Source organism: Esox lucius, chromosome 5, assembly GCF_011004845.1.
Source record: "Esox lucius isolate fEsoLuc1 chromosome 5, fEsoLuc1.pri, whole genome shotgun sequence".
Classification (NCBI taxonomy): Eukaryota; Metazoa; Chordata; class Actinopteri; order Esociformes; family Esocidae; genus Esox; species Esox lucius.
In genome coordinates this window covers 2,901,941-2,926,736 of record NC_047573.1, presented here as the reverse complement: position 1 = coordinate 2,926,736, position 24,796 = coordinate 2,901,941, and the positions used below count along the sequence as shown (strand labels likewise).

Here is a 24,796-nt window from a genome sequence, read left to right as displayed (position 1 = left end):
AGAGTGACAGAGGTCTCTCTGTCGCCATCTCAATTCTCTTTATTTCAGTCTCTCTGTTTCCTTCTCCCCCACCATGTCTTCGTCACCTCCCTCCCACTCTCTTTCTGTTCCTCCTGTCAGAATCCCCCCAACCCTGAACGGTGAGTTGCAGAGGCAGCATAGGGACCATGTCATTGTGTGTGTGTGTGCTTCTTCTTTCTGACACAATGGAAGCTTCCAGCTCCTCCTGGCCAGCATGGACAAACTGAGGTAAACAATAGACGCTGAGCTGTGTGAAAGCAAGTGCAGACAATTTTCCCTCTTTCATCATGGTCTTTCTTCCCACCCCTCTCCTATTTACATAATGTTTATATGAAATCTGTGTGAATCGGCCGCGCTAATTATTAAACAACTCTCTCGCTCCAAAAGCCTTTTACAGAGAAGCGTCAAACAAATTTGTCTACGAAACAAGTTTATATAATTTCTACTATTTCTGTGGGCACGGTTGTGGAAAAAAACCAGTCACAGAGATCTGGAGAAAAGTATGACCAGTCACAGAGATCTGGAGAAAAGTATGACCAGTCACAGAGATCTGGAGAAAAGCATGACCAGTCACAGAGATCTGGAGAAAAGCATGACCAGTCACAGAGATTTGGAGAAAAGCATGACCAGTCACAGAGATCTGGAGAAAAGCATGACCAGTCACAGAGATCTGGAGAAAAGCATGACCAGTCACAGAGATCTGGAGTTTTCTTTCATTTAGGTTATTTGATTTTGACCCTCGGCAGCTACATTCTATAGGACTCAGCCCCTCTCATCCCAGGAAAGATGTTATACTTCAGTAGCGGTGACACTCTCCTTAATCCCTTATCTGGATGACAGCACAGCCACCAATCACTGTATCCCAAGGGACCGGGCATGGGTATGATCTCATTAATTGTCTCACACTGTCTGTGTCTTCCTGTCTGTCTGTGTGTCAACCTGTCTCACCACCAAACGACCCCCACAGTTAAGAGATTGTGTCCGTCTGTCTGTCTGTCTGCTTATTGTGGGATTGTCTGACTGCGTTTGACAAATGTACATCAGGCTGGCATCGATTTGTGTGTGTGTGTGTGTATATGTCTATGTACTGTATGTGTGTGTGTGTGTATGTCTATGTACTGTATGTGTGTGTGTGTGTATGTCTATGTACAAATGTACATCAGGCTGGCATCGATTTGTGTGTGTGTGTGTGTATATGTCTATGTACTGTATGTGTGTGTGTGTGTGTATGTCTATGTACTGTATGTGTGTGTATCTCGATGTACTGTGTGTGTGTGTGTATCTCGATGTACTGTATGTGTGTGTGTGTGTGTGTGTGTGTATGTCTATGTACTGTATGTCTATGTACTGTATGTTTGTGTGAATGTGTATGTCTATGTACTGTATGTGTGTGTGTGTGTATGTCTATGTACTGTATGTGTGTGTGTGTATGTCTATGTACTGTATGTTTGTGTGTGTGTGTGTGTGTGTATGTCTATGTACTGTATGTGTGTGTGTGTGTGTGTGTGTGTGTGTGTGTGTGTGTGTGTGTGTGTGTTTCTCGATGTACTGTATGTGTGTGTCTATGTACTGTATGTGTGTGTGTGTGTGTATGTCTATGTACTGTGTGTGTGTGTGTGTGTGTGTGTGTCTATGTACTGTATGTGTGTGTGTGTCTATGTACTGTATGTGTGTGTGTGTGTTTGTGTGTATGTCTGTGTACTGTATGTCTGTGTGTGTGTATGTCTGTGTACTGTATGTGTGTGTGTGTGTGTGTGTGTGTGTATGTCTATGTACTGTATGTGTGTGTGTGTGTGTGTGTGTGTGTGTGTGTGTGTGTGTGTGTGTATGTCTATGTACTGTATGTGTGTGTGTGGGTGTGAGTGTGTGTGTCTAATGGCTGTAAGTTAGAAATAAGAGCTGTAGGGTTTAGGTTCACACAAAACACACACAGCCACACACACACAGCCACACACACAGGCACAGCCACACACAAATGCACAGCTACACACACATTCACAGCCACACAGAGCTCACTTATTGGCTAGAAGCAGTGGGAAACAGGGACACTAGACCATGGGGGCGTCTGAAATATGAGAAATCCTAATCCACTGTACACTCCTGGGAAAGTAACCCACAGTCCTGTACAATGAATGAGCCTTGTCAGGCAGAGTCTGAAGTTACAGTCAATACATAATCAAGCACCAGAACAGATACAGAGATGATACAGAAATACAGATAGTCACTCAAATACGGGTGTGTATGTATATAGATGAAGATAGAGACAGGAGTACTTCACACAAACTGCATACAAATAAAATACCTGGGGCACATCACTGAGTTTAGTTGTCCCACCTGGTTGTTTTTAATGTACACATGAACTCTCTGTCGCTCTGGGTAAGAGTGTCAGCTGAACTGGAGTGTTCAATGTAAAAGTGTTCACACAGAACGTTCAATGTAAAAGTGTTCACACAGAACGTTAAATGTAAGTGTTCACACAGAACGTTCAATGTAAAAGTGTTCACACAGAACGTTCAATGTAAAAGTGTTCACACAGAACGTTCAAAGTAAAAGTGTTCACACAGAACGTTCAATGTAAAAGTGTTCACACAGAACGTTCAATGTAAAAGTGTTCACACAGAACGTTAAATGTAAAAGTGTTCACACAGAACGTTAAATGTAAAAATGTTCACACAGAGCGTTCCATGTAAAAATGTAAAAGTGTTCACACAGAACGTTCAATGTAAAAGTGTTCACACATAATGTTCAATTTAAGTGTTCACAAATAATGTTCAATGTAAAAGTGTTCACACAGAATGTTCAATGTAAAAGTGTTCACACAGAATGTTCAATGTAAAAGTGTTCACACAGAACGTTAAATGTAAAAGTGTTCACACAGAATGTTCAATGTAAAAGTGTTCACACAGAACATTCAATGTAAAAGTGTTCACACAAAACGTTAAATGTAAAAGTGTTCACACAGAACGTTCAATGTAAAAGTGTTCACACAAAACGTTAAATGTAAAAGTGTTCACACAGAATGTTCAATTTAAAAGTGTTCACACAGAATGTTCAATGTAAGTGTTCACACTGAACGTTCAATGTAAAAGTATTCACACAGAAGATCGATATCAACAGTCCTGATGGGAATATCTGTCGATGGGACCCTGAGGTCCTCGTCTACAAGTTGCTAACAGAATCCATTAACTAGGACACGTTGATCCACACAGTCACAATTCCCTTGGGGGTATTGGTTGGGCCTTCCAACAGTAACAAAAATAGGCCAGCTCGTAACGCCTGAAACAGGACTATAGAGAATGCACAGGAACTCACCGAAACAGGTCATGCACATCTGTGGATGATGAAATGCATATGGACAACGTACCACCTGTGGAGGACTTTCACACATTTTGAAAAGTAAATCCAAATCAACAGTGACTGATGAGCAACCCACGCCCTGAACCTTCAGCATTATCACTGTTGCCATGCAGATGCGAAGGTAAACGTTTCCAGTGGCTCTGATAATCCCAACCTTGTGGACACTTACACCCCACTAGCTGCCCTTCCCCTGTTATCACTGAGGAGGCCGCCAGTGGAGGTAATCCAGCCGTGGTATTGATCCCGGCTGTTTGAGACATTAGTATCTGTGACTTATAAAACAACGTTCAGGGCGCTGACAATCGGCTAACGCAGGTGGTTAATTCATTTGAGGACAAGGTGTTAGCAGTGGAGGAGTTGTGGCTGTGTATGTTACAAGCCATATTCCTGTTGACAGGGGACTTCAGGACAAATAATGTGAAAGTGATACGGCTTGAGGTTCCCTCGGCCCTCTAAGGCCTATTTTGGAGTTGACTACAGTGGCTATAGAACGTCTACACCCCTTTGAGGGTTTTTTCTCCAAATCTTTTCCTATCAGTCTATGTGAAATTCATGTCTGTGTATGTAAATATAATGTTGATCTATGTGAACTGAATGTCTGTGGTGTCAACAGATGTGTATGTTATGTCTGATTTCAATATTGACTGGCTGTCATCTAAACTGAAACCGTTCTGGTTCAGATCATCAGTTCACCTCCAGGACACATTGGTCAAATTGCTTCACCCGGTTACAGAAAAACATGAAACCATTAGGAAACTGACTGCTGCAGCATGAATTAGAGTCACGCATAGGCGGAAATCCCGGGGGGTACGGGGGGGGACATGACCCCCCCATCCTGGGGAAAACTAAGATTTGTCCCGCCCCAATATATAAATGTAAACATAACTATGTAATTCAATAATAGTAATAAGACGATCCAATATGTTTGAGACAATGAAAGCACTTGTGCTGAATATAGACACCTAATAGTGGGTTTAAGTAAAATTGTGACACCCCCACCCTTTGCCTCACAGTGGTTTGATCCACTGCCCCCCAGCACTCAACAGTGGCACATCGTGCGGGTACAGTGCATATGTGGGAATCTGACAGTCTGTCATTGGTGGTTGACCTTCATTTAGGAGTTCAAACAAAGGATATGTTAGACATTTCTTTACTTCTACCATTCAATACAATAAAACACATTTATCACCTTCACCAGCCTTCATTTTCTCTGCATTGAATTACAGGTCACTCATTATGTTAGCTAGCGGTTAGCTGCTGTTTGCTAGCAAGTTACAGTAACATCAACTAGCTTTTGCAGCTGTTTGAATTCGAGTCAATGAGAGAAGCTTACAGTGCAGTGTATGTAGTGTTCCTTAGCTGACAAGGTGACAGTGTTTGTGTCTACCGTCTGAAAGGTACTCAATGCACGTAGCTAACGTGAGGCTAATCCAGTAAATTTGTCTTATGTTGGCGAGGATTCACACACAACGGTTGAATTTGCAGAGCTACAGTAGCTGATGTAACTGATGGTGCGAACTAAAAACAGTATTACAGCACTACTTTTGGTCTCCCCTCAAGAAATGCTTTTGGGAAAATGTATTTGTCCCCTCCAAACTTTATATCAGATGTGGAATCACGACCACTGCTCTTTCAGTGAAACGCCTCCTCTGTCTTTCCACTCAGGCTCTGATGAAAAGCCATAGAAATGCCCAGTCGCTCCTCAGTAAGGACACAGTTCCACTTAGTACCACAAGGATGAAACTCTTTATAGTCCCCAAGTTCCAGGACAGAAACTGGCGCATTTAGCCCTAACTTTAATTACTGGCCCTTAACATATCTTTCTAGCCTAACCCAAAACTGAATACCTACTGTATAACATCAACCCTATAACCCTATAACCCTACCCATAACCATAACCATAACCCTAACCATAACCCTACCCATAACCCTAACCATAAACCTTCTCAACCCTAGCAGATGCCAGGTGAATCTTCCACCTATTTGAACCCCTAGTCCTGTTCCATCAGTAGACCTCTTCCAGTTCTCTGACAGAGGGACTTTGGGCCAGCTGTTGGCCAGTGTAGGCCAAACAACCTGATACATAAGCCAGGCTAAACATTAGAGGGGGTGCTCGGCTTCCCGAAAATACCCCCTTTGTGCTTTGGGGTTTTATGCTGGGTGTCTGCATAAGCTTTGGGGTGACAACTGTTGACGTAAAGAATGGCTTCATGAAATACATTTGATTGGTACAAGTCTGCCTCCGCCTGAAGCTGAGCAGAGGAAGCTTGTACATGAAATCCACTGACGTCTAATGTTGTATACGTCCTGCTGAGTGATGACCTCGCAACACACACACACACACACACACACACTCTGCAAAAAGCACTAATGTTTAGCTGCGTAGTGGCAACAGCAACCCAGACTGTGCACTGCTGCTGTCCACTCAGCACACACTGAGAAAATGGGGAGATTAATTTTTCAAGTGACACAGTGTACTGGAGGTTATTTCCATGGCAGGTCTTTGTGAAAGATTCATGACCTTGGTGTGCTTGGTGAATGTAGGTTTCTCAACAGCAGATGCAGAAGTTTGGCTTGGTAGATGACACATGGGTTTTCATGGATGTACAGTTCTGTATGTTTAATACTCGTTTATATAATTATTTCTATAAGTATCACCAAACAATAAATGCTATTATAAATATGTAAATTTTTATTTTGACCCTTACTGAACTCAGAGATGAGGAAGATAGCAACATGAATATGGTATATTCTCTCTTTATGTAGTTACATTACAGTGAGGTGGGTAAAACTAAGCACCTTTGGCGAATTTGAGCCATGACTACAGGAGTGTCTCAATGACAGCAGGATTCAGACCGTCAACCACAGATGCTGGTGAGCACAAAGCTCATCCGGTCCACACAACCTGCCCAGTTTTGTCCATCTGGTAGATTCAATCAGCCATTTATTTGTTTTGTTGTATAATGCCTATAGAACTGTGTTCTCAGTTTGCATCCTGCACAGCTACAGCGAAGGACACGAAAAACTATTCCTGTGAATCTTCTAGGCGGGATCTCCTGTATACATAGAGGGTTGATAACCAGTGGAAAAAGGTTGCTCACTGAATTCTCCTCCCAATACAAATGATCGTTGACATCCACTTTACAGACACTGGCATTGTCCCGTCTGGCATAAAGCCCAAAACACCCAAGAGTCAGTCAGAAATGAATGACGTGTAGAGGGCCATGGCAAGAATGCAAAACCTCCCATCAATGGGCCCGGTGTGCAGCTACCATTTCTTTCCTGACAGTTTTACAAATGTCCACCGGGCTTAGCTAGTATTAGCAGGATTGACCCAAGTTGTTAAAGATGTATCTCTCTGCATCTAACTACCCCGGCAACTGGATCCGCCCATTAGCAGACCCGTGTTGTACATGTACAATACAAGTATGTTTGTGGTAATCTTATTAAATGAGTTCAGTATATATTTTTGTCTTTTTTTCATAGCTGATTAACAAGTAATGCGTAGTGTCCTCTAGTACAACTCTGATCTGGGTAAAAGGCTTTTTAACATTGTGCCACGTTTTCACTGCACAAGCATTCACTGCTGTTGGTGTTTTTTGTGAGATTGTTTACGTGTGACACTGAAGTGTAATAATTATTATAATGACCCAGCATTACTGCAGCTGGAGACAGATTTTAAGATGCTACGAGGGTCTTTTTTACAACTTAAACTGGTTTTAAATGCAAAGAAAACAAATGTTATGATTTTTAATAGGGCAGAAAAGCTGACTGAAAATACACTCACATGCTTAGATGGCTCTCGAATTAAGTCTCTGCAAATAAATACTTAGGGACCTGGCTTGATGATAAACTGTCTTGTAAAATACATGTTGATGAACTTTGTATAGATCAAGGTAGGCTTCCTCTATAGAAACAGAACATGTTTGTCCTCCACAAATAGAAAACAAATTGTGCAAGCAACTTTTATGTTGGTTACAGATTATGAAAACCACTGGATGGTTATATCTCACCCGGCACAGCCAGAAGAGGACTGGTCACCCCTCTGAGCCTGGGTCCTCTCTAGGTTTCTTCCTAAAATTCGACCTTCTTAGGGAGTTTTTCCTAGCCACTGAAATTCAACACTACTGTTGTTTGCTCCTTGGGGTTTAAGGCTGGGTGTCTCTGTAAAGCACTTTGTGACAACTGCTGTTGTAAAAAGGGCTTTATAGATACATTTGATTGATTGATTGATTGATTGGATGCTACTCATCATTGTTTATTAAGGGTTTATTACGGTTGTTAGCTACAAGTGTGGGCTGGACACTAACTTTCTATTTCAAAAGACATTAACTCTATCCTGCTATTCCTCAACAGCCAACAACAGGGCTCATTGTTGTTTCGCTTCTCCTCCACAGCCAATAGCAGCATGTCTTGTTGCTACCCTCTGGGTTCTGCCTTGTTCTGTAACATTTGCCCACCATCATAAATAATAGTTACTGCTGGTGATAGTGCTGCTTCCCTTTTCTCTCTCCATATGTTCTGTTTATGCTGTAAACTTTCTTCACTGGTTATTGTCTTCACTGGTTACTGTCCTCACTGTTTTGGTCACTATCTTCACTGGACACTGTCCTCACTGTTTATTTTCTTCACTGGTTACAGTCCTCACTGGTTTGGTCACTATCTTCACTGGACACTGTCCTCACTGTTTATTTTCTTCACTGGTTACAGTCCTCACTGGGTTGGTCACAGTCTTCACTGGACACTGTCCTCACTGTTTATTTTCTTCACTGGTTACAGTCCTCACTGGGTTGGTCACAGTCTTCACTGGACACTGTCCTCACTAGCTTTATGTAAATACAACCAGAATGTAAATCAAAGAATTGAGTGAGGAAGTCTTGCTCTCATTTGGACTTTGGCACATCAGTGCCCCTCTATCTGTTCTCGGTTTGACCTCGGCCCACCAGTTCCTCCATTATGCCATAATAGATTTTTAAGGAGGGGATCCGTTCTATGGCCTCTGTTTCTATGTTCTGCAACGGCCTAACAGCACGTAGTAGACAAGAGGGGACAGGCTGTGAATACAAGGACAGTTTATAGCTATGACATCATTTATTCATACACTGCCCTCTGCTGATTGTATGTGGCACTGCATGGTTGAACACAAAGAGGCTGAGTCATTCTGTCCCCTGGATCCCAAAGGTCCTGGGCAGCTTTTGGTGCTGATTTAATTTGCCGACACTCTGTCCGTCTGGTGATCTCTCTCAGCCTCATTGACCCACTCATTCGAAATACACATGATTAAACTGAGAACCTCTTATTTTTCACATCGCAGTCGTTCAGCAGATGTTTGTATCCAGAGCAACATACAGAAGAATTTAGGGTTCAGTGGCTTCGTTAAGGTAGAACCGTTCTTAGTTTCAGGTAGAAACATTTTTGGTTCTTTTAGAACCCTTTTTCTGTTTCATGAAACCCAATATGGTTGTCACATGCATACAGCTGAATCCTCCTTTAGAAAGCTGTTTTCTGAGAGTGTAGTCAGACCTAGATACTGTCTGTCTTTTCTGAGAGTGTAGTCAGACCTAGATACTGTCTGTCTTTTCTGAGAGTGTAGTCAGACCTAGATACTGTCTGTCTTTTCTGAGAGTGTAGTCAGACCTAGATACTGTCTGTCTTTTCTGAGAGTGTAGTCAGACCTAGATAATGTCTGTCTTTTCTGAGAGTGTAGTCAGACCTAGATACTGTCTGTCTCCTAAATGACAGAATCCCTCTAACCTACTTGGCGACAAGCAGTAATTCCCTCATCTGATTAACCCACATCACCTGAGGTAAATGAGAAACGACACCTCAGACTGGCCAGTCTTAACCCGGGAATAGGTCCAACAAATAAACACTACAAGATCGTACTACATTACATCTAGAGCATTCAGTCCTGGGCAAAACTAATGTTGAATCTAGTGTACAAAGTACTCGGTTGAGACTAATATTTTATTTCAAGCGCACGCAATACTAGAGTTAGAGACTAACGTTGCATCTGGAGCACTCAGTTCCAGGTCTCAAAGGCGTCCTACTCCCTAGCAAGTGCACTCATTTAAACCAGGACCCATGGGGATACAGGGAGTTGTTTGGGATGCAGACTTTGTCTGTAGTCTCAACCCCCTGCAGACAGCCTGGTGCCTCTGCTGTTTAATATAAACATCCTCAGGATTATGTATGTTACCTGCGGCTGTCTATAGCTGTTTTACAGTGTCCGTATGCATTTTTATTGTGTCCTGGGGTTTGGAGACCAAACGTCCTTCGTCAGGCATTCAAATGAAGACAGAAGATATGTTATCCCCGTCGGTAAAGGCCCACTCTGGGGTTCAATATATACAATATGCAACATAGACACCAGCTTCTCAGAGTCTCAGCCCCATTTCCGCCACTTGGATAGAACAATGCCAGTCTTAGTGCCAGTGTTTCAGTGTCTTATGAGAGTTTAGCTTGGTTGGCAGTGGAACGCTAAAGTACACTAATCCTCTGTTCTCTTTCAGAACACAAGGGCATTTTATTCAAGAGCTCTGTTCTGTCACAGCTTCCAGTTAAGTGCTGTCGCCAGTGATGATGTTATTGACTGATAAAAATGTTTCCTCTGAGAGCTCGCCTTCTTGATGAAAATGTGACTTATTTGTTGTCATTCACATAAATTGGAACCAAAACAGACATACAGTTATGACACACGAACAAGCGCAGAGAGGCGACAGGCACAGCAGCCTAGTGGATCGAGAGGATTCGGGTTCAAATCCCAGAGCCAATGAGGCAAAAAATATGTACTAAATGCAATAACAAAAATACTGTCTGTTTTCAGATTGTAATTTTTAATTGGCTTAAACTTTAACAGGTTCTTCAAAGGGGTTCCCAGGACAACTGAAGAAGAACCCTTTTAGATTCTAGATTTAGTTTGAAGGGTAAATAGAGACAACACAGCTTACTTGAAAAACCCTGTGTCTGCACTCTGCCAGACTCTAGCCAGGCTAACGGCACCCTCCTGAACCCGAAAACAATGAGGTGTGGGACCAATACAATGAAATCCAAACATGATGATGAGTTAACCCATAGCAGATGCATATTATTTAGTAGAATATACAGTACACCCTGTATATTAGTGCTAATACATTTCTCAGAATTAGCAGTTTTTATAGAAATATTGGTTTGAGGATTCAGGGAGATCCTGATTCCACAGCAGCATTTTAACAGCCTAAATGTTCGTAACCAGCTAATGTAACTTGGTCCAGTATGAGTAGTACAGAAGTGACCATACCTGGGTGTTGGGTCAGCAGTGCAGGGGGCAAGGGTGAGAATGTCCTTCCCAGGGACCGGGGGTCGAGTTAGGGAGACCGGGTCGTCTGTCTGGGGGTCAGAGAAGCCAAATGTGGTGGTATCCTTCTCCTGATTCTTAGGGGCTGGAGATGGAGGAACGGAGAGTGGTGGACTGGCCGAGTTTAGTACTGGTTCAGATGGAGTAGTCTGGATAGGTCGGGCTGGTTCTGGTGAGGTCTGGACAGGTATGACTGGTTCGGATTCAGATGGAGTAGACTGGACAGGTTGTGCTGGTTCTGGTTCTGATGGTGAGGTCTGGACAGGTTGAACTGATTCTGGTTCTGATGGTAAGGTTTGGACAGGTCGAGCTGGTTCTGATGGAGTAGTCTGGAAAAGTTGTGCTGGTTCTGGTTCTGATGTAGTAGTCTGGACAGGTCGAGCTGGTTCTGATGATGGGGTCTGGACAGGTAGGACTGGTTCTGATTCAGATGGAGTAGTCTGGAAAGGTTGTGCTGGTTCTGATTCTGATGGTGAGGTCTGGACAGGTCGAACTGGTTCCGGTTCTGATAATTGGGTCTGGACAGTTAGGACTGGTTCTGATTCAGATGGAGTAGTCTGGAAAGGTTGTGCGGGTTCTGGTTCTGTTGATGGGGTCTGGACAGATAGAGCTGGTTCCGGTTCTGATGATGGGGTCTGGACAGATAGAGCTGGATCTGGCTCTGATGATGGAGTCTGGACAGATAGAGCTGGTTCCGGTTCTGATGATGGGGTCTGGACAGGTAGGACTGGTTCTGATTCTGATGGAGTAGTCTGGAAAGGTTGTGCGGGTTCTGGTTCTGTTGATGGGGTCTGGACAGATAGAGCTGGATCTGGTTCTGATGATGGAGTCTGGACAGATAGAGCTGGATCTGGCTCTGATGATGGAGTCTGGACAGATAGAGCTGGTCCTGGTTCTGATGATGGGGTTTGGACAGGTCGGGCTGGTCCTGGTTCTGATGATGGGGTCTGGACAGGTCGGGCTGATTCCGGTTCTGATGATGGGGTCTGGACAGGTCGGGCTGGTCCTGGTTCTGATGATGGGGTCTGGACAGGTCGGGCTGATTCCGATTCTGATGATGGGGTCTGGACAGGTCCTGGTTCTGATGATGGGGTCTGGACAGGTCGGGCTGGTTCTGGCTCTGATGATGAGGTCTGGACAGGTCGGGCTGGTCCTGGTTCTGATGATGGGGTCTGGACAGGTCGGGCTGGTCCTGGTTCTGATGATGGGGTCTGGACAGGTCGGGCTGATTCCGGTTCTGATGAGGGGGTCTGGACAGGTGCTGCTAGTGGGGCTTGACGGAGTGCATGAAGGGGTGTCTGGGGCTCAGGCTTTGGGGGCAGCCTCTCAGGAGGAGTGGGAGGAGGGGTTGGGAAGTCTTCCTGGAGGTAGGTAGGGAGGACAGGTGGAATCTGGGAGACGTGTCCACGGGGAGTGGGTGGGGAGGCAGCAGAACGTAGGGTAGGAGGTGGGGAGGTGGTGACAGGTGGAGGCTCGCTCCTCTCCTCAGCCTGCTTCGTTTGAGTCAGGGAGGACCTGTCAGGGACAGGGAAGACGGGGTTAACTCACTAACACCATATGATTGTGGATTGTTTGGTGTGGTTTGGTGTTTTTGTAGTGTTTCATCAATCGTATCCAACAACCAAACACCACAACCATACACAACAACCAAACACAACAACCAAAAAAACAAACAACAACCTAACACCTTACACAACAACCAAACACAACAACCAAAAAAACATAAACAACAACCTAACACCTTACACAACAACCAAACACGCCATACGCATATCAACAGAGGAAAGCCTATTCAACCACAACATCAACACTGGCAACAGAGAGAGAGAAGATCACATGAACATTTATAAATGTTTCTGTACATACAAACCAGCAGTGGGTCTGGTCTGGTCTGACCTCCCCTGTACAGCTTCTATCCAGTCATTGACCACCTAGTGGTGGGTTTGTGTGTGGGTTTAAGTATTTTCCTGTCCCCATTTTGAATATATATTTTTTTAAGTGTTAGGTTACAATTGGGGTCAAGGTTAGAATTTGGGTTAGGCATTACTGGATTGGTTTAAGGTTATGCCTTCGGGCTTGGTTGAGTTTGGCAATAAGTGTTAGGCTAGGTTTAGGGGGTCATGATTAGAGGGTTAGGGTTAGGGGTTAGGGCAATGTTTAGGGTCAGGATAAAGGCAATCAACTTCAATGTTGCTATTTAAATAGATAATTAAATGTGGATGCATGTTTGTGTGTGTTTATGAGAGATAAACAGTGTGTGGAGAGAAAGTGTGTGAGATTGTGTGTGTGTGTGTTAGGGGGTAGGTGGTGGGAATGATTCCTGTAAGTTACAGTAGATATAAATAGTAACACAACAACATTCTCCACCAAAGACAGATAACACAGCCACACATTGTCCTCTCAGCCTCACATACACACACACTCCCCTAGTTATAATCACACATACTTTAACTCAGCAACTGTCTGCACACAGGACAGCAAATGTTTTCCCTTTTAGATATTCGCTGTATATCTCTCTCTCTGACTCGCTGTATCTCTCTCTCTGACCCAGTGTATATATCTCTCTGACTCGGTGTATATATCTCTCTAACTCGCTGTATATATCTCTCTCTGACTCTGTATCTCTGATTCCATGTATCTCTCCCTCTGGTTTCATCATGGAAACGGTTCTCAAACTCTGCTGCTGGCACTCATCACCCAAGAGATTTGGGAGATAGTAAATGTTTGATTTGTTTCTCTAATTCCTCTTGGGTCTGTATGACCTGTGGAATACATGTCTCTAATGTGTTTGTACAGTAGCCTGGAGGTCAGGCAATGCAGCTTATGGTTCTTCCCATTTTCCGGCAGTGGTCACATTGCTTTGTCCTGAGAGCCAGGTCGAACTCTGACTAGCTCTCTCCAAAGCAAGGCCACGCTCACTGAGTCTGTACATAGTCACGGTTTCTTTCCATCTCTCCTCACTCCCTCGGAGTGTAAACAGAGCCTCCTTGGGGCTGTCGCCTCTCTCCCACTATGGAGACATAATAACATATCAGTGAGACCAGTTTGTCGTATAGTCGAGCCCGCTTTTTAGAAGGGCGTAGGAGCAAGAAAAATGTCCTGCAAATAAAGGCTCAAACCAAAATATTCTCTTTTTTTTTTTTCAAGGTTTAACAAAGTTCCTATATTTGTAAGTAATGGGCAGGCAGTATAAATCAATCTACACTACATTTACATCAAATTGTCCGTGACTGCCCCAGCCCCAGTCCCATGCAGTCAAGCTACACTACTCTGGCCCTGTTACCAGCATAGAGCAAGTACTCCCTCAGTCACCCTGTGACCGACTCTGGGAGCCTGGCCTAAGACAACTATCATGACACTTCAACAACTACCCTCGACACTGAAACACACAAAAAAGAGCTGGTAGGAGGGAAAGAACGAGATGGATGGATTGAAAGGACAGGGAGAAGGAGACAGGAGTTGGACAGAGAGAAGGTGATGATATGATCGAGTGAAGACACTCAGGGAGGGTGTATTGTGTATGTTGCTGGGTTTAGCTTCTGGCACTACGGTGGCCATGTGTTGATTAGGAGATGATGATGATGTCTTCTAGTTTACTGCTCTTCACGGCAGGGTCTATCTAACTTAGACCATCTCTGTCTAGCTTAAGTCTGTACTGGGCCAACAGCCTCACCCTAACCTGCAGTAATTAAAACCAACAGCACATTCCATTGGTGGTACAAAACAGGAAGCAGAGCCAGCTGGGGTAAGCTGTCAGCAAAGAGATGAAGACATTCTGTAAGTCAGAGGAAATATATACATACGGCACATTCAGACAAAACTGACGTGCTGTGTATGCAAACACTCACAAACATGCAAGTGCACGTACACACACTCTCTCTTTCTTTCCCGGTCTGTTTTTATCTCTAACTCACATCCTGACACACTGTGTGTAATCTGTTGGAAACAGCTGGACGACTTGAGAGTTTAACAACAAACAGAAGTCAGAAATAAAACCAGCTGTGAGCCGAAGGAAGAAACAAAGACACACACATGTACACAGACACACAAATGCTGGGCTATTTGTCAGGGAAAAGTGGGTGGGTTTCTCACAGCTATAAAATAAGAACACTTTCAGCACGGTCACACTCCAATTCTCACTCCAGTTCACACTCCAGCTCACACTCCAGTTCACACTCCCAGTCCGTCCCAGTGACTGAGAGACCACAGGGTTATTTATTATTAAAAATGTTAATTATCTTGTAAATTTTAGCATTCTGTCACACAGAGACCTGGTTGTTAAAGTTGCTGACTGGGACATGCGAATACCAATAGTTTTGGCCTGGATGTGTAATATGTTGAATATTTGCATAATCTAGAAGAAGAATCACTGTATTTCAGTCATGGAATGACAGGTTTGAAGGTCTGTAGGTTTTAATTTTAGTGGCCTTAATGTGGTTAAGTATTTGTCACCTTTTGACCACAATCAAAGCACAGGCAGGCATGGCTCAAAACGGAGCTGAATTTACGCAAGTAAACAAACACTTGTCAATTACACCAGTCTACTGTGGTAACATAATCACAGTTAACTAGTTTCAATGTGGCGGTTTTAGAGACAGCTCAGCAGCACTGAACAGCTGATCCACAACAATACAACGTAGCAACTGGTGCTTTGGAGCTCAAGACGAGTCGGGGAAGGTGCCATGAGACATGATTGGTTGGTAGACTAAGCCAATTAAATCAGGAATCGCTCACAACCTTTTTATTGGCCAAGCAAGGCCACATTCGACAGGCAAATGCAATACGGAAGTGAAGGCCTAAGACCCTGGTGTAACCTCATTGAAGAATGGATGCACTGCCCTGAGGGAGAGGGGAATGCTGGGAAAGATGGGTTGATCCGTAGACATCAGAGGACACATTTCAGTGTTCATCTATGTGCAAACATTTATTAGCATTTGTCTGACTGGCAAAAACAAACTCATTCACTGAAACCAAAGCATATGAAACTATTATGATGAATTACAACTAGTCTTCTGGCAATATGACGTAAACACACTGCCATACACACTGCCACTGTCTGATCACAGAGCCATAGTATTTCAGATCAGACACACTGCCACTGTCTGATCACAGAGCCACAGTATTTCAGATCAGACACACTGCCACTGTCTGATCACAGAGCCACAGTATTTCAGATCAGACACACTGCCACTGTCTGACCACAGAGCCACAGTATTTCAGATCAGACACACTGCCACTGTCTGATCACAGAGCCACAGTATTTCAGATCAGACACACTGCCACTGTCTGATCACAGAGCCACAGTATTTCAGATCAGACACATTGCCACTGTCGGATCACAGAGCCACAGTATTTCAGATCAGACACACTGCCATCGCTGATCACAGAGCCACAGTATATCAGATCAGACACACTACCACTGTCTGATCACAAAGCCACAGTATATCACATCAAACACACTGCCACTATTTGATCACAGAGCCACAGTATTTCAGATCAGACACACTGCCACTATCTGATCACAGAGCCACAGTATTTCAGATCAGACACACTGCCACTGTCTGATCACAGAGCCACAGTAAATCAGATCAGACACACTGCCACTGTCTGATTACAGAGCCACGGTATTTCAGATCAGACACACTGCCACTGTCTGATCACAGAGCCACGGTATTTCAGATCAGACACATTGCCACTGTCGGATCACAGAGCCACAGTATTTCAGATCAGACACACTGCCACTGTCTGATCACAGAGCCACAGTATTTCAGATCAGACACACTGCCACGGTCTGATCACAGAGCCACAGTATTTCAGATCAGACACACTGCCACTGTCTGATCACAGAGCCACGGTATTTCAGATCAGACACACTGCCACTGTCTTATCACATAGCCACGGTATTTCAGATCAGACACACTGCCACTGTCTGATCACAGAGCCACAGTATTTCAGATCAGACACACTGCCACTGTCTGATCACAGAGCCACGGTATTTCAGATCAGACACACTGCCACTGTCTGATCACAGAGCCACGGTATTTCAGATCAGACACATTGCCACTGTCGGATCACAGAGCCACAGTATTTCAGATCAGACACACTGCCACTGTCTGATCACAGAGCCATAGTATTTCAGATCAGACAGACTGCCACTGTCTGATCACAGAGCCATAGTATTTCAGATCAGACAGACTGCCACTGTCTGATCACAGAGCCACGGTATTTCAGATCAGACACACTGCCACTGTCTGATCACAGAGCCACAGTATTTCAGATCAGACACACTGCCGCTGTCTGATCACAGAGCCACAGTATTTCAGATCAGACACACTGCCACAGTCTGATCACAGAGCCACAGTATTTCAGATCAGACACACTGCCACTGTCTGATCACAGAGCCACAGTATTTCAGATCAGACACTTTGCCATCGCTGATCACAGAGCCACGGTATTTCAGATCAGAAACACTGCCACTATCTGATCACAGAGCTACAGTATTTCAGATCAGACACACTGCCACAGTATTTCAGATCAGACACACTGGCACTGTCTGATCACAGAGTTACAGTATTTCAGATCAGACACACTGCCATCACTGATCACAGAGTTACAGTATTTCAGATCAGACACACTGCCATCACTGATCACAGAGCTACAGTATTTCAGATCAGACACAGTGGCACTGTCTGATCACAGAGCCACAGTATTTCAGATCAGACACACTGCCACTGTCTGATCACAGAGCCACAGTATTTCAGATCAGACACACTGCCATCGCTGATCACAGAGCCACAATATTTCAGATCAGACACACTGGCACTGTCTGATCACAGAGCCACAGTATTTCAGATCAGACACACTGCCATCGCTGATCACAAAGCCACAGTATTTCACACCAGACACACTGCCATCGCTGATCACAGAGCCACAGTATTTCAGATCAGACACACTGCCATTGCTGATCACAGAGCCACAGTATTTCAGATCAGACACACTGCCATCGCTGATCACAGAGCCACAGTATTTCAGATCAGACACACTGCCATTGCTGATCACAGAGCCACAGTATTTCAGATCAGACACACTGCCACTGTCTGATCACAGAGCCACAGTATTTCAGATCAGACACACTGCCATCGCTGATCACAGAGCCACAGTATTTCAGATCAGACACACTGCCATCGCTGATCACAGAGCCACTGTATTTCAGATCAGACACACTGCCATCGCTGATCACAGAGCCACAGTATTTCACACCAGACACATTGTCCTTCAGAAAACAGACATTGAGCCATTCAGTGTCAGGACTGTCTGTGTTTTCTCAAGGTTTGATTTGAAACTCCAGAATGTCTTAAGTGGAGAATTAAAAAGGGATTGGATTACATAAAAAACTAATAATGAAAATTGATAAGCATTTCTCAAAATGTTTATAGACAGAACACTCAGACCCTGGAATTGGAATTGTGAGACGTAGTTTAGCGATGGATTACTTTACAACATTGTTAAAACTAAGACTTCATCTCTACTGTTGAGCAGGTTTCTCACTAAAAAACCTGTTTATCTTCAGATGACAGAAATATCTTCTTTCATGTTCCCTCACACTGTATTTTTCTCCTACTCCCTCTTTCTCCCCCTTCCCTCCATCTGTCCATCTGCTGAGGTCAAAGCTGGCAAAATGTAATTAGCGTTGGTAGTTACTGTAGCTACCTACGAGGCCATCTGCTGCGCTTGCACAGAACCACCGGACCCTCGCAGAGAATAACAACGCAGAAGCCCCGAGAGAGAAGGCCTTGTAACAGCGGGTGGACATCAACTCACCAGGCAGAGACGCCATGAAGGAGTCTGTCAGAAACCCGGAGCCGTAAAAGTAAACTGAAGATTGTCCTCGTCTCCTCTTCAAGGCTGCTGTTTTTCAAATTCCAGAGACACTCAGTCCTGTCTGACACTCGCGGCCCGGCACACGCTCAAGTGTTCTTCTGAACCCTGGCTTTTGTTCCAGTCCGTCTGCTCTGGCCTGTGAGCCAATGACTTCAGAGAGCTGCCCTGACACACACACACACACACACACGCACGTGCGCACACGCGGACACGCACACAGAGAACCAACTCCACAAGCCTCCAGAGTGAGACTGACAGCATGGATAGCCTCCAGGGGGCGGGGTGAAACACACACACTCACAAAGTGGCTCACTTAAACACGCACACACACACTAACCATACACCAGGGGCACACACTCAAGTATGTGCCAAGCCCTCTAAACACACACAAACACACCATCTCCCCCCCAGTAAAAGGCTCTATGCTGACCTTACAACTCAAGTGTAGATGTACATAAATAAATGTAAGGGCACAATGTAAGTTGTTTAAGCCACTAAAAGCCCAGTGGACACTGGTCTATCCTTATTTTGTGAAATGTATAATAATGTCCATTTTGTTTAAGAGCAGTTTAGGGGGAAAAAAGACCAGGAAGAATTTTAGGTAGTTTGGGTGTATTTTTTAGCTAACTCTGTGAAGTCACAAGGCTGATTTGATTACAGTAGACCAACGACTGTTGATCTGAGTAAGGCAGTAGACCAATAACTGTTGATCTGGGTAAGGCAGTAGACCAATAACTGTTGATCTGGGTAAGGCAGTAGACCAATAACTGTTGATCTGGGTAAGGCAGTAGACCAATGACTGTTGATCTGGGTAAGGCAGTAGACAAATGACTGTTGATCTGGGTAAGGCACTAGGCTCCAGACCATCCTACGCAATAATGTCCGTATATGAAAATATCTCCAAATGAATCTCCGTATGGTCACACAATCAGATTCAGCATCAAAGGTCAGTTCATATCCAAATATTGATGTGTGCTGAAGAACCAAAGGCAAATACATAATTATTTTAATGAAAAACATTAGAAATCAGTCGTTTTGTACAGTGGTCATTAAGGGACAGAGTAATTTAATTATTTATTGCAGCATTTGATAGTCTATTGTTCATGATGTTACAGACTCAATGTCATCTCACTCAATCTCAAAGAAACTTCCGGTCGTCTCTCTACAACCTGGAATACACATCACAGTACTGAAAGCCCACTGGCTGATTACGGTCGCGCTTTGACTGAACGTGACTTCCTGTGTACGGATGAACAGATGCTCTGTTGCAAACTAAACACACACTTCAACATCTGCATACTTAATATATTGAGTTGCAGCCACGTGATTCGTTTTCTGGCTATTTATGTTAATGAGCAGGTGTAATTATTAATGCCTAATTTCCATGGCTGCCTGACGACTAGAATCCTTCATTTGTGTTACAGGTGGGACAGCAACATATTCGGGTGGAAATGTGAGTATAACAGGCGCAGTGTGGAGGTCTACCATAAGAGGGGTTTTAAAAACATGATCTATGTCTTTGTATTGTGTTCCTCACTCCACAGCAGGACAAGTGTCCTGACAGACAGGCACCAAGTGTCGGCCCGGGCAACCTGGACGTCTCCGGGGATTTACACCAGACACACGAGAGAATGTAGAGAGAGAGAGAGAGAAAAGAGAGATAAATAAAGAGACGGAAAACGGAGAGAAACTGAGAGTGAAGAGTGAGAAAGAGGGGGATAGAAAGAAAGAAACAAACAAACAAAGAACGAAAGAAAGAAAGAGAGGGAGAGAGAAAGTAAAAGCGAGCAAGAGTTATATAAAGAGTTTTAAAGAGAGATAACGAGAGAAACAGAAAAAGAAAAAAAAATATGACAAAAAAGAAGAGATGCGGTGCAAAGAGTAAACTAATAAAAATATTAGAATGCAAGACGAAATTTAAAATAAAGCAAAGACAGAAAGGCATTCCCTTCATAATGTTAAAGCTACCAGAGCTGTAAATGCTCCACTGGTTGACTGTGTGTGTGTGTGTGTGTGTGTGTGTGTGTGTGTGTGTGTGTGTGTGCGTGTGTGTGTGTGTGCAAATGCGTGCATCTCTGGGGGCTTCACACCATAGAAGACTGGGTTCACTGGAATTGTTTTATTCATCGAACAGTAACTGTCTGCACTACAGATGAAAACCAAGACAAAGCCAAGGCAATGAAAACAAATTCCTGGTTTATAAGTCTTGTACACTTAGGTTACAAATCATTTAAAATACTGTACATAACTCAGTTGCCTGCCATAATGGAACCAATAGAATAGTTGCAATAAAAGTAATAGAAGTGTTTAGAAAGATGTCCAATGGTATATAACCCAGGTCAAAACATCTACCTAGAATTGGGACTCTGAACTACTCTGACACGAAGCCAGCAAACCTCCGGGACACTCGGACACGGAGAACCTAGTCTTGGACTCGAGCTTGGTCACAGGAAAACACTAGGAACCAAAAGCTACTTTTTCCATGTGCAGCGCCAATCTGGACTTGAACCATTTTGAAGAATTGAACTGGGTAAGGAAATAAAATGTTATTTCATCCAAAAGAAAATACAAAATCCAAAGTTTAAAATTTTATTTTGTTAGACTTTTTGTTAGTGCCCATTTATTTATGAAAATATGTCTCTGAATTTGTGATTTCATGCTGATAGATAAATAAAGGAGAAATAACTTTTTTACCCAAGTAAAAGGCAACAATACAGATGTGTTCCAATCATTTTGACATAATCTTTAATTTAAAAAAAAATTCTCTCTGAAATTTGGTTTCAGATATTACTCATCACATGAGTTGTTGGCTTCACAAAGCATATTTTTCTCATCCTTATCAATTGGCCAATTATTTTGTTTGTGACCAAGGAAAAAGAAAAAATTCTAAATAGAGGGCCCAGTGGCACTGCCAATACCAGTGGTTCTCAACCCTCTCCTGGGGACCGACAGCCATTCCGTGTATTAGATGTATCCCTGAAACTAGCTCACCTGAATCAAGCAGCCAGGTACTTAATAATTAGTTGACATGTTGATTCAGGTGTGCTGGCTCTGGGACACATCTAATACATGGAATGGCTGTGGGTCCCCAGGAGAAGTTTGAGAACCACTGGCCAATACCATAACAGGCAGAGGCTTGTATTATTCTCTATGGCAGAATATCTGAATTACAGTATAAATGATTTCACTGCAAGAAGCAATAGGCAAAGTGACTAATATTTCTCCAGGCTCTTTGATTCAATAACAAGTAAAGGCCAAACTATTATTATGACAACAACAATGAAAAAAGCAGACTGACAAAGGATCTATATCAGGGGTGTCCAAACTATTCCACGGAGGGCCGTGTCTCTGCAGGTTTTCGCTCTCTCCTTGTACTTGATTGACTAATTAGGTTACTAATTGGTTAGTTTCTACCCTCACCTGGTTGTGTAGGTCTGACCTGGGAACCAATTTATAGGAAAAACCAAAAACGTGCAGACACACGGCCCTCCGTGGAATGGTTTGGACACCCCTGATCTATATGCTAAAAGATTCCAGTGGCATTTCAGTACAATGTACCCTAACCCGTCTGTCTGCATTCATTTCAGACAAACATGCTTTAAAATATGTATCAGTGCTCAGCAGGTCCTTCGGGATTAGTTATCAATCATCCAGACATCATTGTATTCTTTATTCTGTGTGTGGTGTTAACACGGTGACATCCCAATAACTATCCCTGCTAAACTGGGATTACAGTGAGGATCCGTTTTTTAAATCCCAGCTATTATAGTGACTAATTAGTGAACTTCAACCATCTGGAAGACGGACAGCCCCCTAGGCACCAAACAGACACAGATTGGAATGTGGACTACAAATGCTGCATCGTAATTTGAGCAACTTTGCAACAGCAGGGGATTTTTTTTTCCTACTGCAACAGAAAATGTGAATCTGTGGATAATAACAACTTATTTTTTAGGCCTTTTTGGTTTAGGGCAAATCATCCTAAGCATTCTTAAACCATAAATACACTACACATTTGAATTCCCTGCTGAGGAGAATATTAAATATAATTTTAAGACACAGCATCTGAAACGTATAACAGCAATACAATCGCTCACTTGGGAAATCAATACCTTCTGCCATTACATCTCTTATCTTTAAAAGTTATGGGTCTTTGGCTGACAAACTGTTTTAAAATGATTGCTTATGGTTCTGCAGTAGCGTGGACCACAAGGGAACTGGAGTGTGTGCATTACAATGGTGGGATGTGAACTTACCCCCAGTCAGGCTCTGGAACCTTCTCCTTTCCTTGCGGTTCTTCTGGGGGGTTCTCTCCCTTTTCTGGGCTGTCCTTTCTCTGGCTTGAGGGGGCAGCTGCCGCTCCCTGGCCTAGGGGAGAAGGGGCCTCTTCAGAGGGGGTACAGAACTCTGCTACAGGAGACTCCAGCGACTTCAGGGTCGGAAAGGGTCTACAAAGCAGGAAGAGAAAAATAATAAGTATATTGGTACAGGAAATGTGTGTGGATAGATGTGAGAAATGGTCAGTGCATATCTGTGTGTGCGTGCACGCGCGGGCGCGTGTATGTGTGTTTGTTGTTGTTTATTTAGTGCGTTAAACAACAACAGCTTCATTCTCTTCAGTGAGAATAGCCTCATTCTAGTCCCAGAAGGACAACGTTGATGTCATTGCTGATGTAATCCCAGTGAGCATAATAGCACCGCAGTTCCCACTGACCTCTGTTATAAATCAACCGTAGCATCTGCGCACTAAAAGGGACCGGGTTTCCTATTCGGGGCGTTGCTTTTGCGGCCAGGGCCCATTGGGATTTTGGGGACGAAGTGGCTCACTTCTCAGAGACGCCGTTTGGGCCCCAGCCAGAGGCTCCAGCACAAAGTCAGGCTCTGTGCTTGGCTTCCTCGTCAATATTCATCCAGGTGTCCAGAATGGCACCCTATTCCCTCAGCGCAATGAGCTCTGCACAGAAATAGGGCGCTATGTAGGGAACCGGGGACCATTTCAGGCCTCAGACAGTCAATACAAAGTCACTCTCTGTGTCCTGCTTTGTATTCACCGTTGCGCGGTCCGTTAGCAGCATCTTCCATAACGTTGTCAACGTAGCTGAGTTACTTTTAAAGTATAAAATATTAAAATGTAAATCCCCCCGGCAGAGGCCGTAAAATATCAAATTAAGTGAAATACATTGAGAATAAAAGTCCATGTGGTGGATTTAAAGGGTCATGTCACAACTTATGTGCCTATATGACATGGCCACCCGCCAGTAGTGTTACACTATAAACCCTGTATAGCCCTGGGGTCAAATCCAGCCCTGGGGTCAAATCCAGCCCGTGGGGTCAAATCCAGCCCGTGGGGTCAAATCCAGCCCGTGGACGCTTTCAGTAAGAGACAAGCATGTATATAGATGTATACATTTACAGTGCCCTCCAAAATTAATGGCACCCGAGGTAAATGAGCAAAGAATTTTGTGAAAAATTTAATTGTTTGCTGTCCAATTGATTTTACACTCAAAATGGCATATGAACTCAACCTTTAATTGAAAGTAAATTGTTCAGAGAATATAAGACCGTCATCAAGAAATAATTATTTTATTCAAGAATGTGTGCCACAGCCGCTGGCAGCCCTGCATTTAGTAGTTTGTGCATCCTACCTTGGCCAAGACAACAGCTCAGAGTCATCTCCTACAACGTGTCGTGGGAGAACACACAGGAATGGACCTGAGACCATTCCTGCATAAAGAAAGTTCCACTGAAATGCGCAGAACAATGCGTCTAACATTTCCTTCATTACTGCCTCCATTGCTGCCTCCATTACTGCCTCCATTACTCAAAAGGAAAGCTGTGAGAAATTCACCGGAGAGATAGGCATCAGCGAAATCGGATTAACCTACTAACCAATCATCTTTTTTTAAAGCGGCTAGCTAGATTTTCAAGGATGGCTGCATTTACTGTTGTATGCTACAAGATGGGTAACTTCTTTCATGTCCTAGTGGCTGGATCAGACTAATCAGTGTTTAATGGATACTGTTTGTTTACATTACCAAACATCTGGAATACCACATATTTACAGCCAGGCCAGGCCAGTCATTCTGACAGACTAAGTTTCAAAGACGACAAATCTTGGGGGGCTGACAACTATATACTTTAAAATTAATCAAATCTGTTCCGAGATTAAAGTTGTTTACTTACAATATCATCATTAATCGG

The 24,796-nt window shown here is 43.7% G+C and overlaps 1 protein-coding gene across 22 annotated transcripts in view; it reads right to left on the bottom strand.

Annotated features, from left to right (window-relative positions):
- tacc2 (transforming, acidic coiled-coil containing protein 2) overlaps positions 1-24,796 on the bottom strand; it is a 70,108-nt gene that overhangs the window by 37,413 nt on the left and 7,899 nt on the right. For all 22 annotated transcript variants that reach the window (XM_029119841.2, XM_029119839.2, XM_029119842.2 and 19 more), the window contains exons 2-3: positions 22,852-23,043; positions 10,658-12,229 (exon numbers count right to left, since the gene is read on the bottom strand). In XM_029119841.2, coding sequence (XP_028975674.2) covers positions 10,658-12,229; positions 22,852-23,043 — 1,764 coding nt within the window. The remainder of the gene's footprint in view (positions 1-10,657; positions 12,230-22,851; positions 23,044-24,796) is intronic.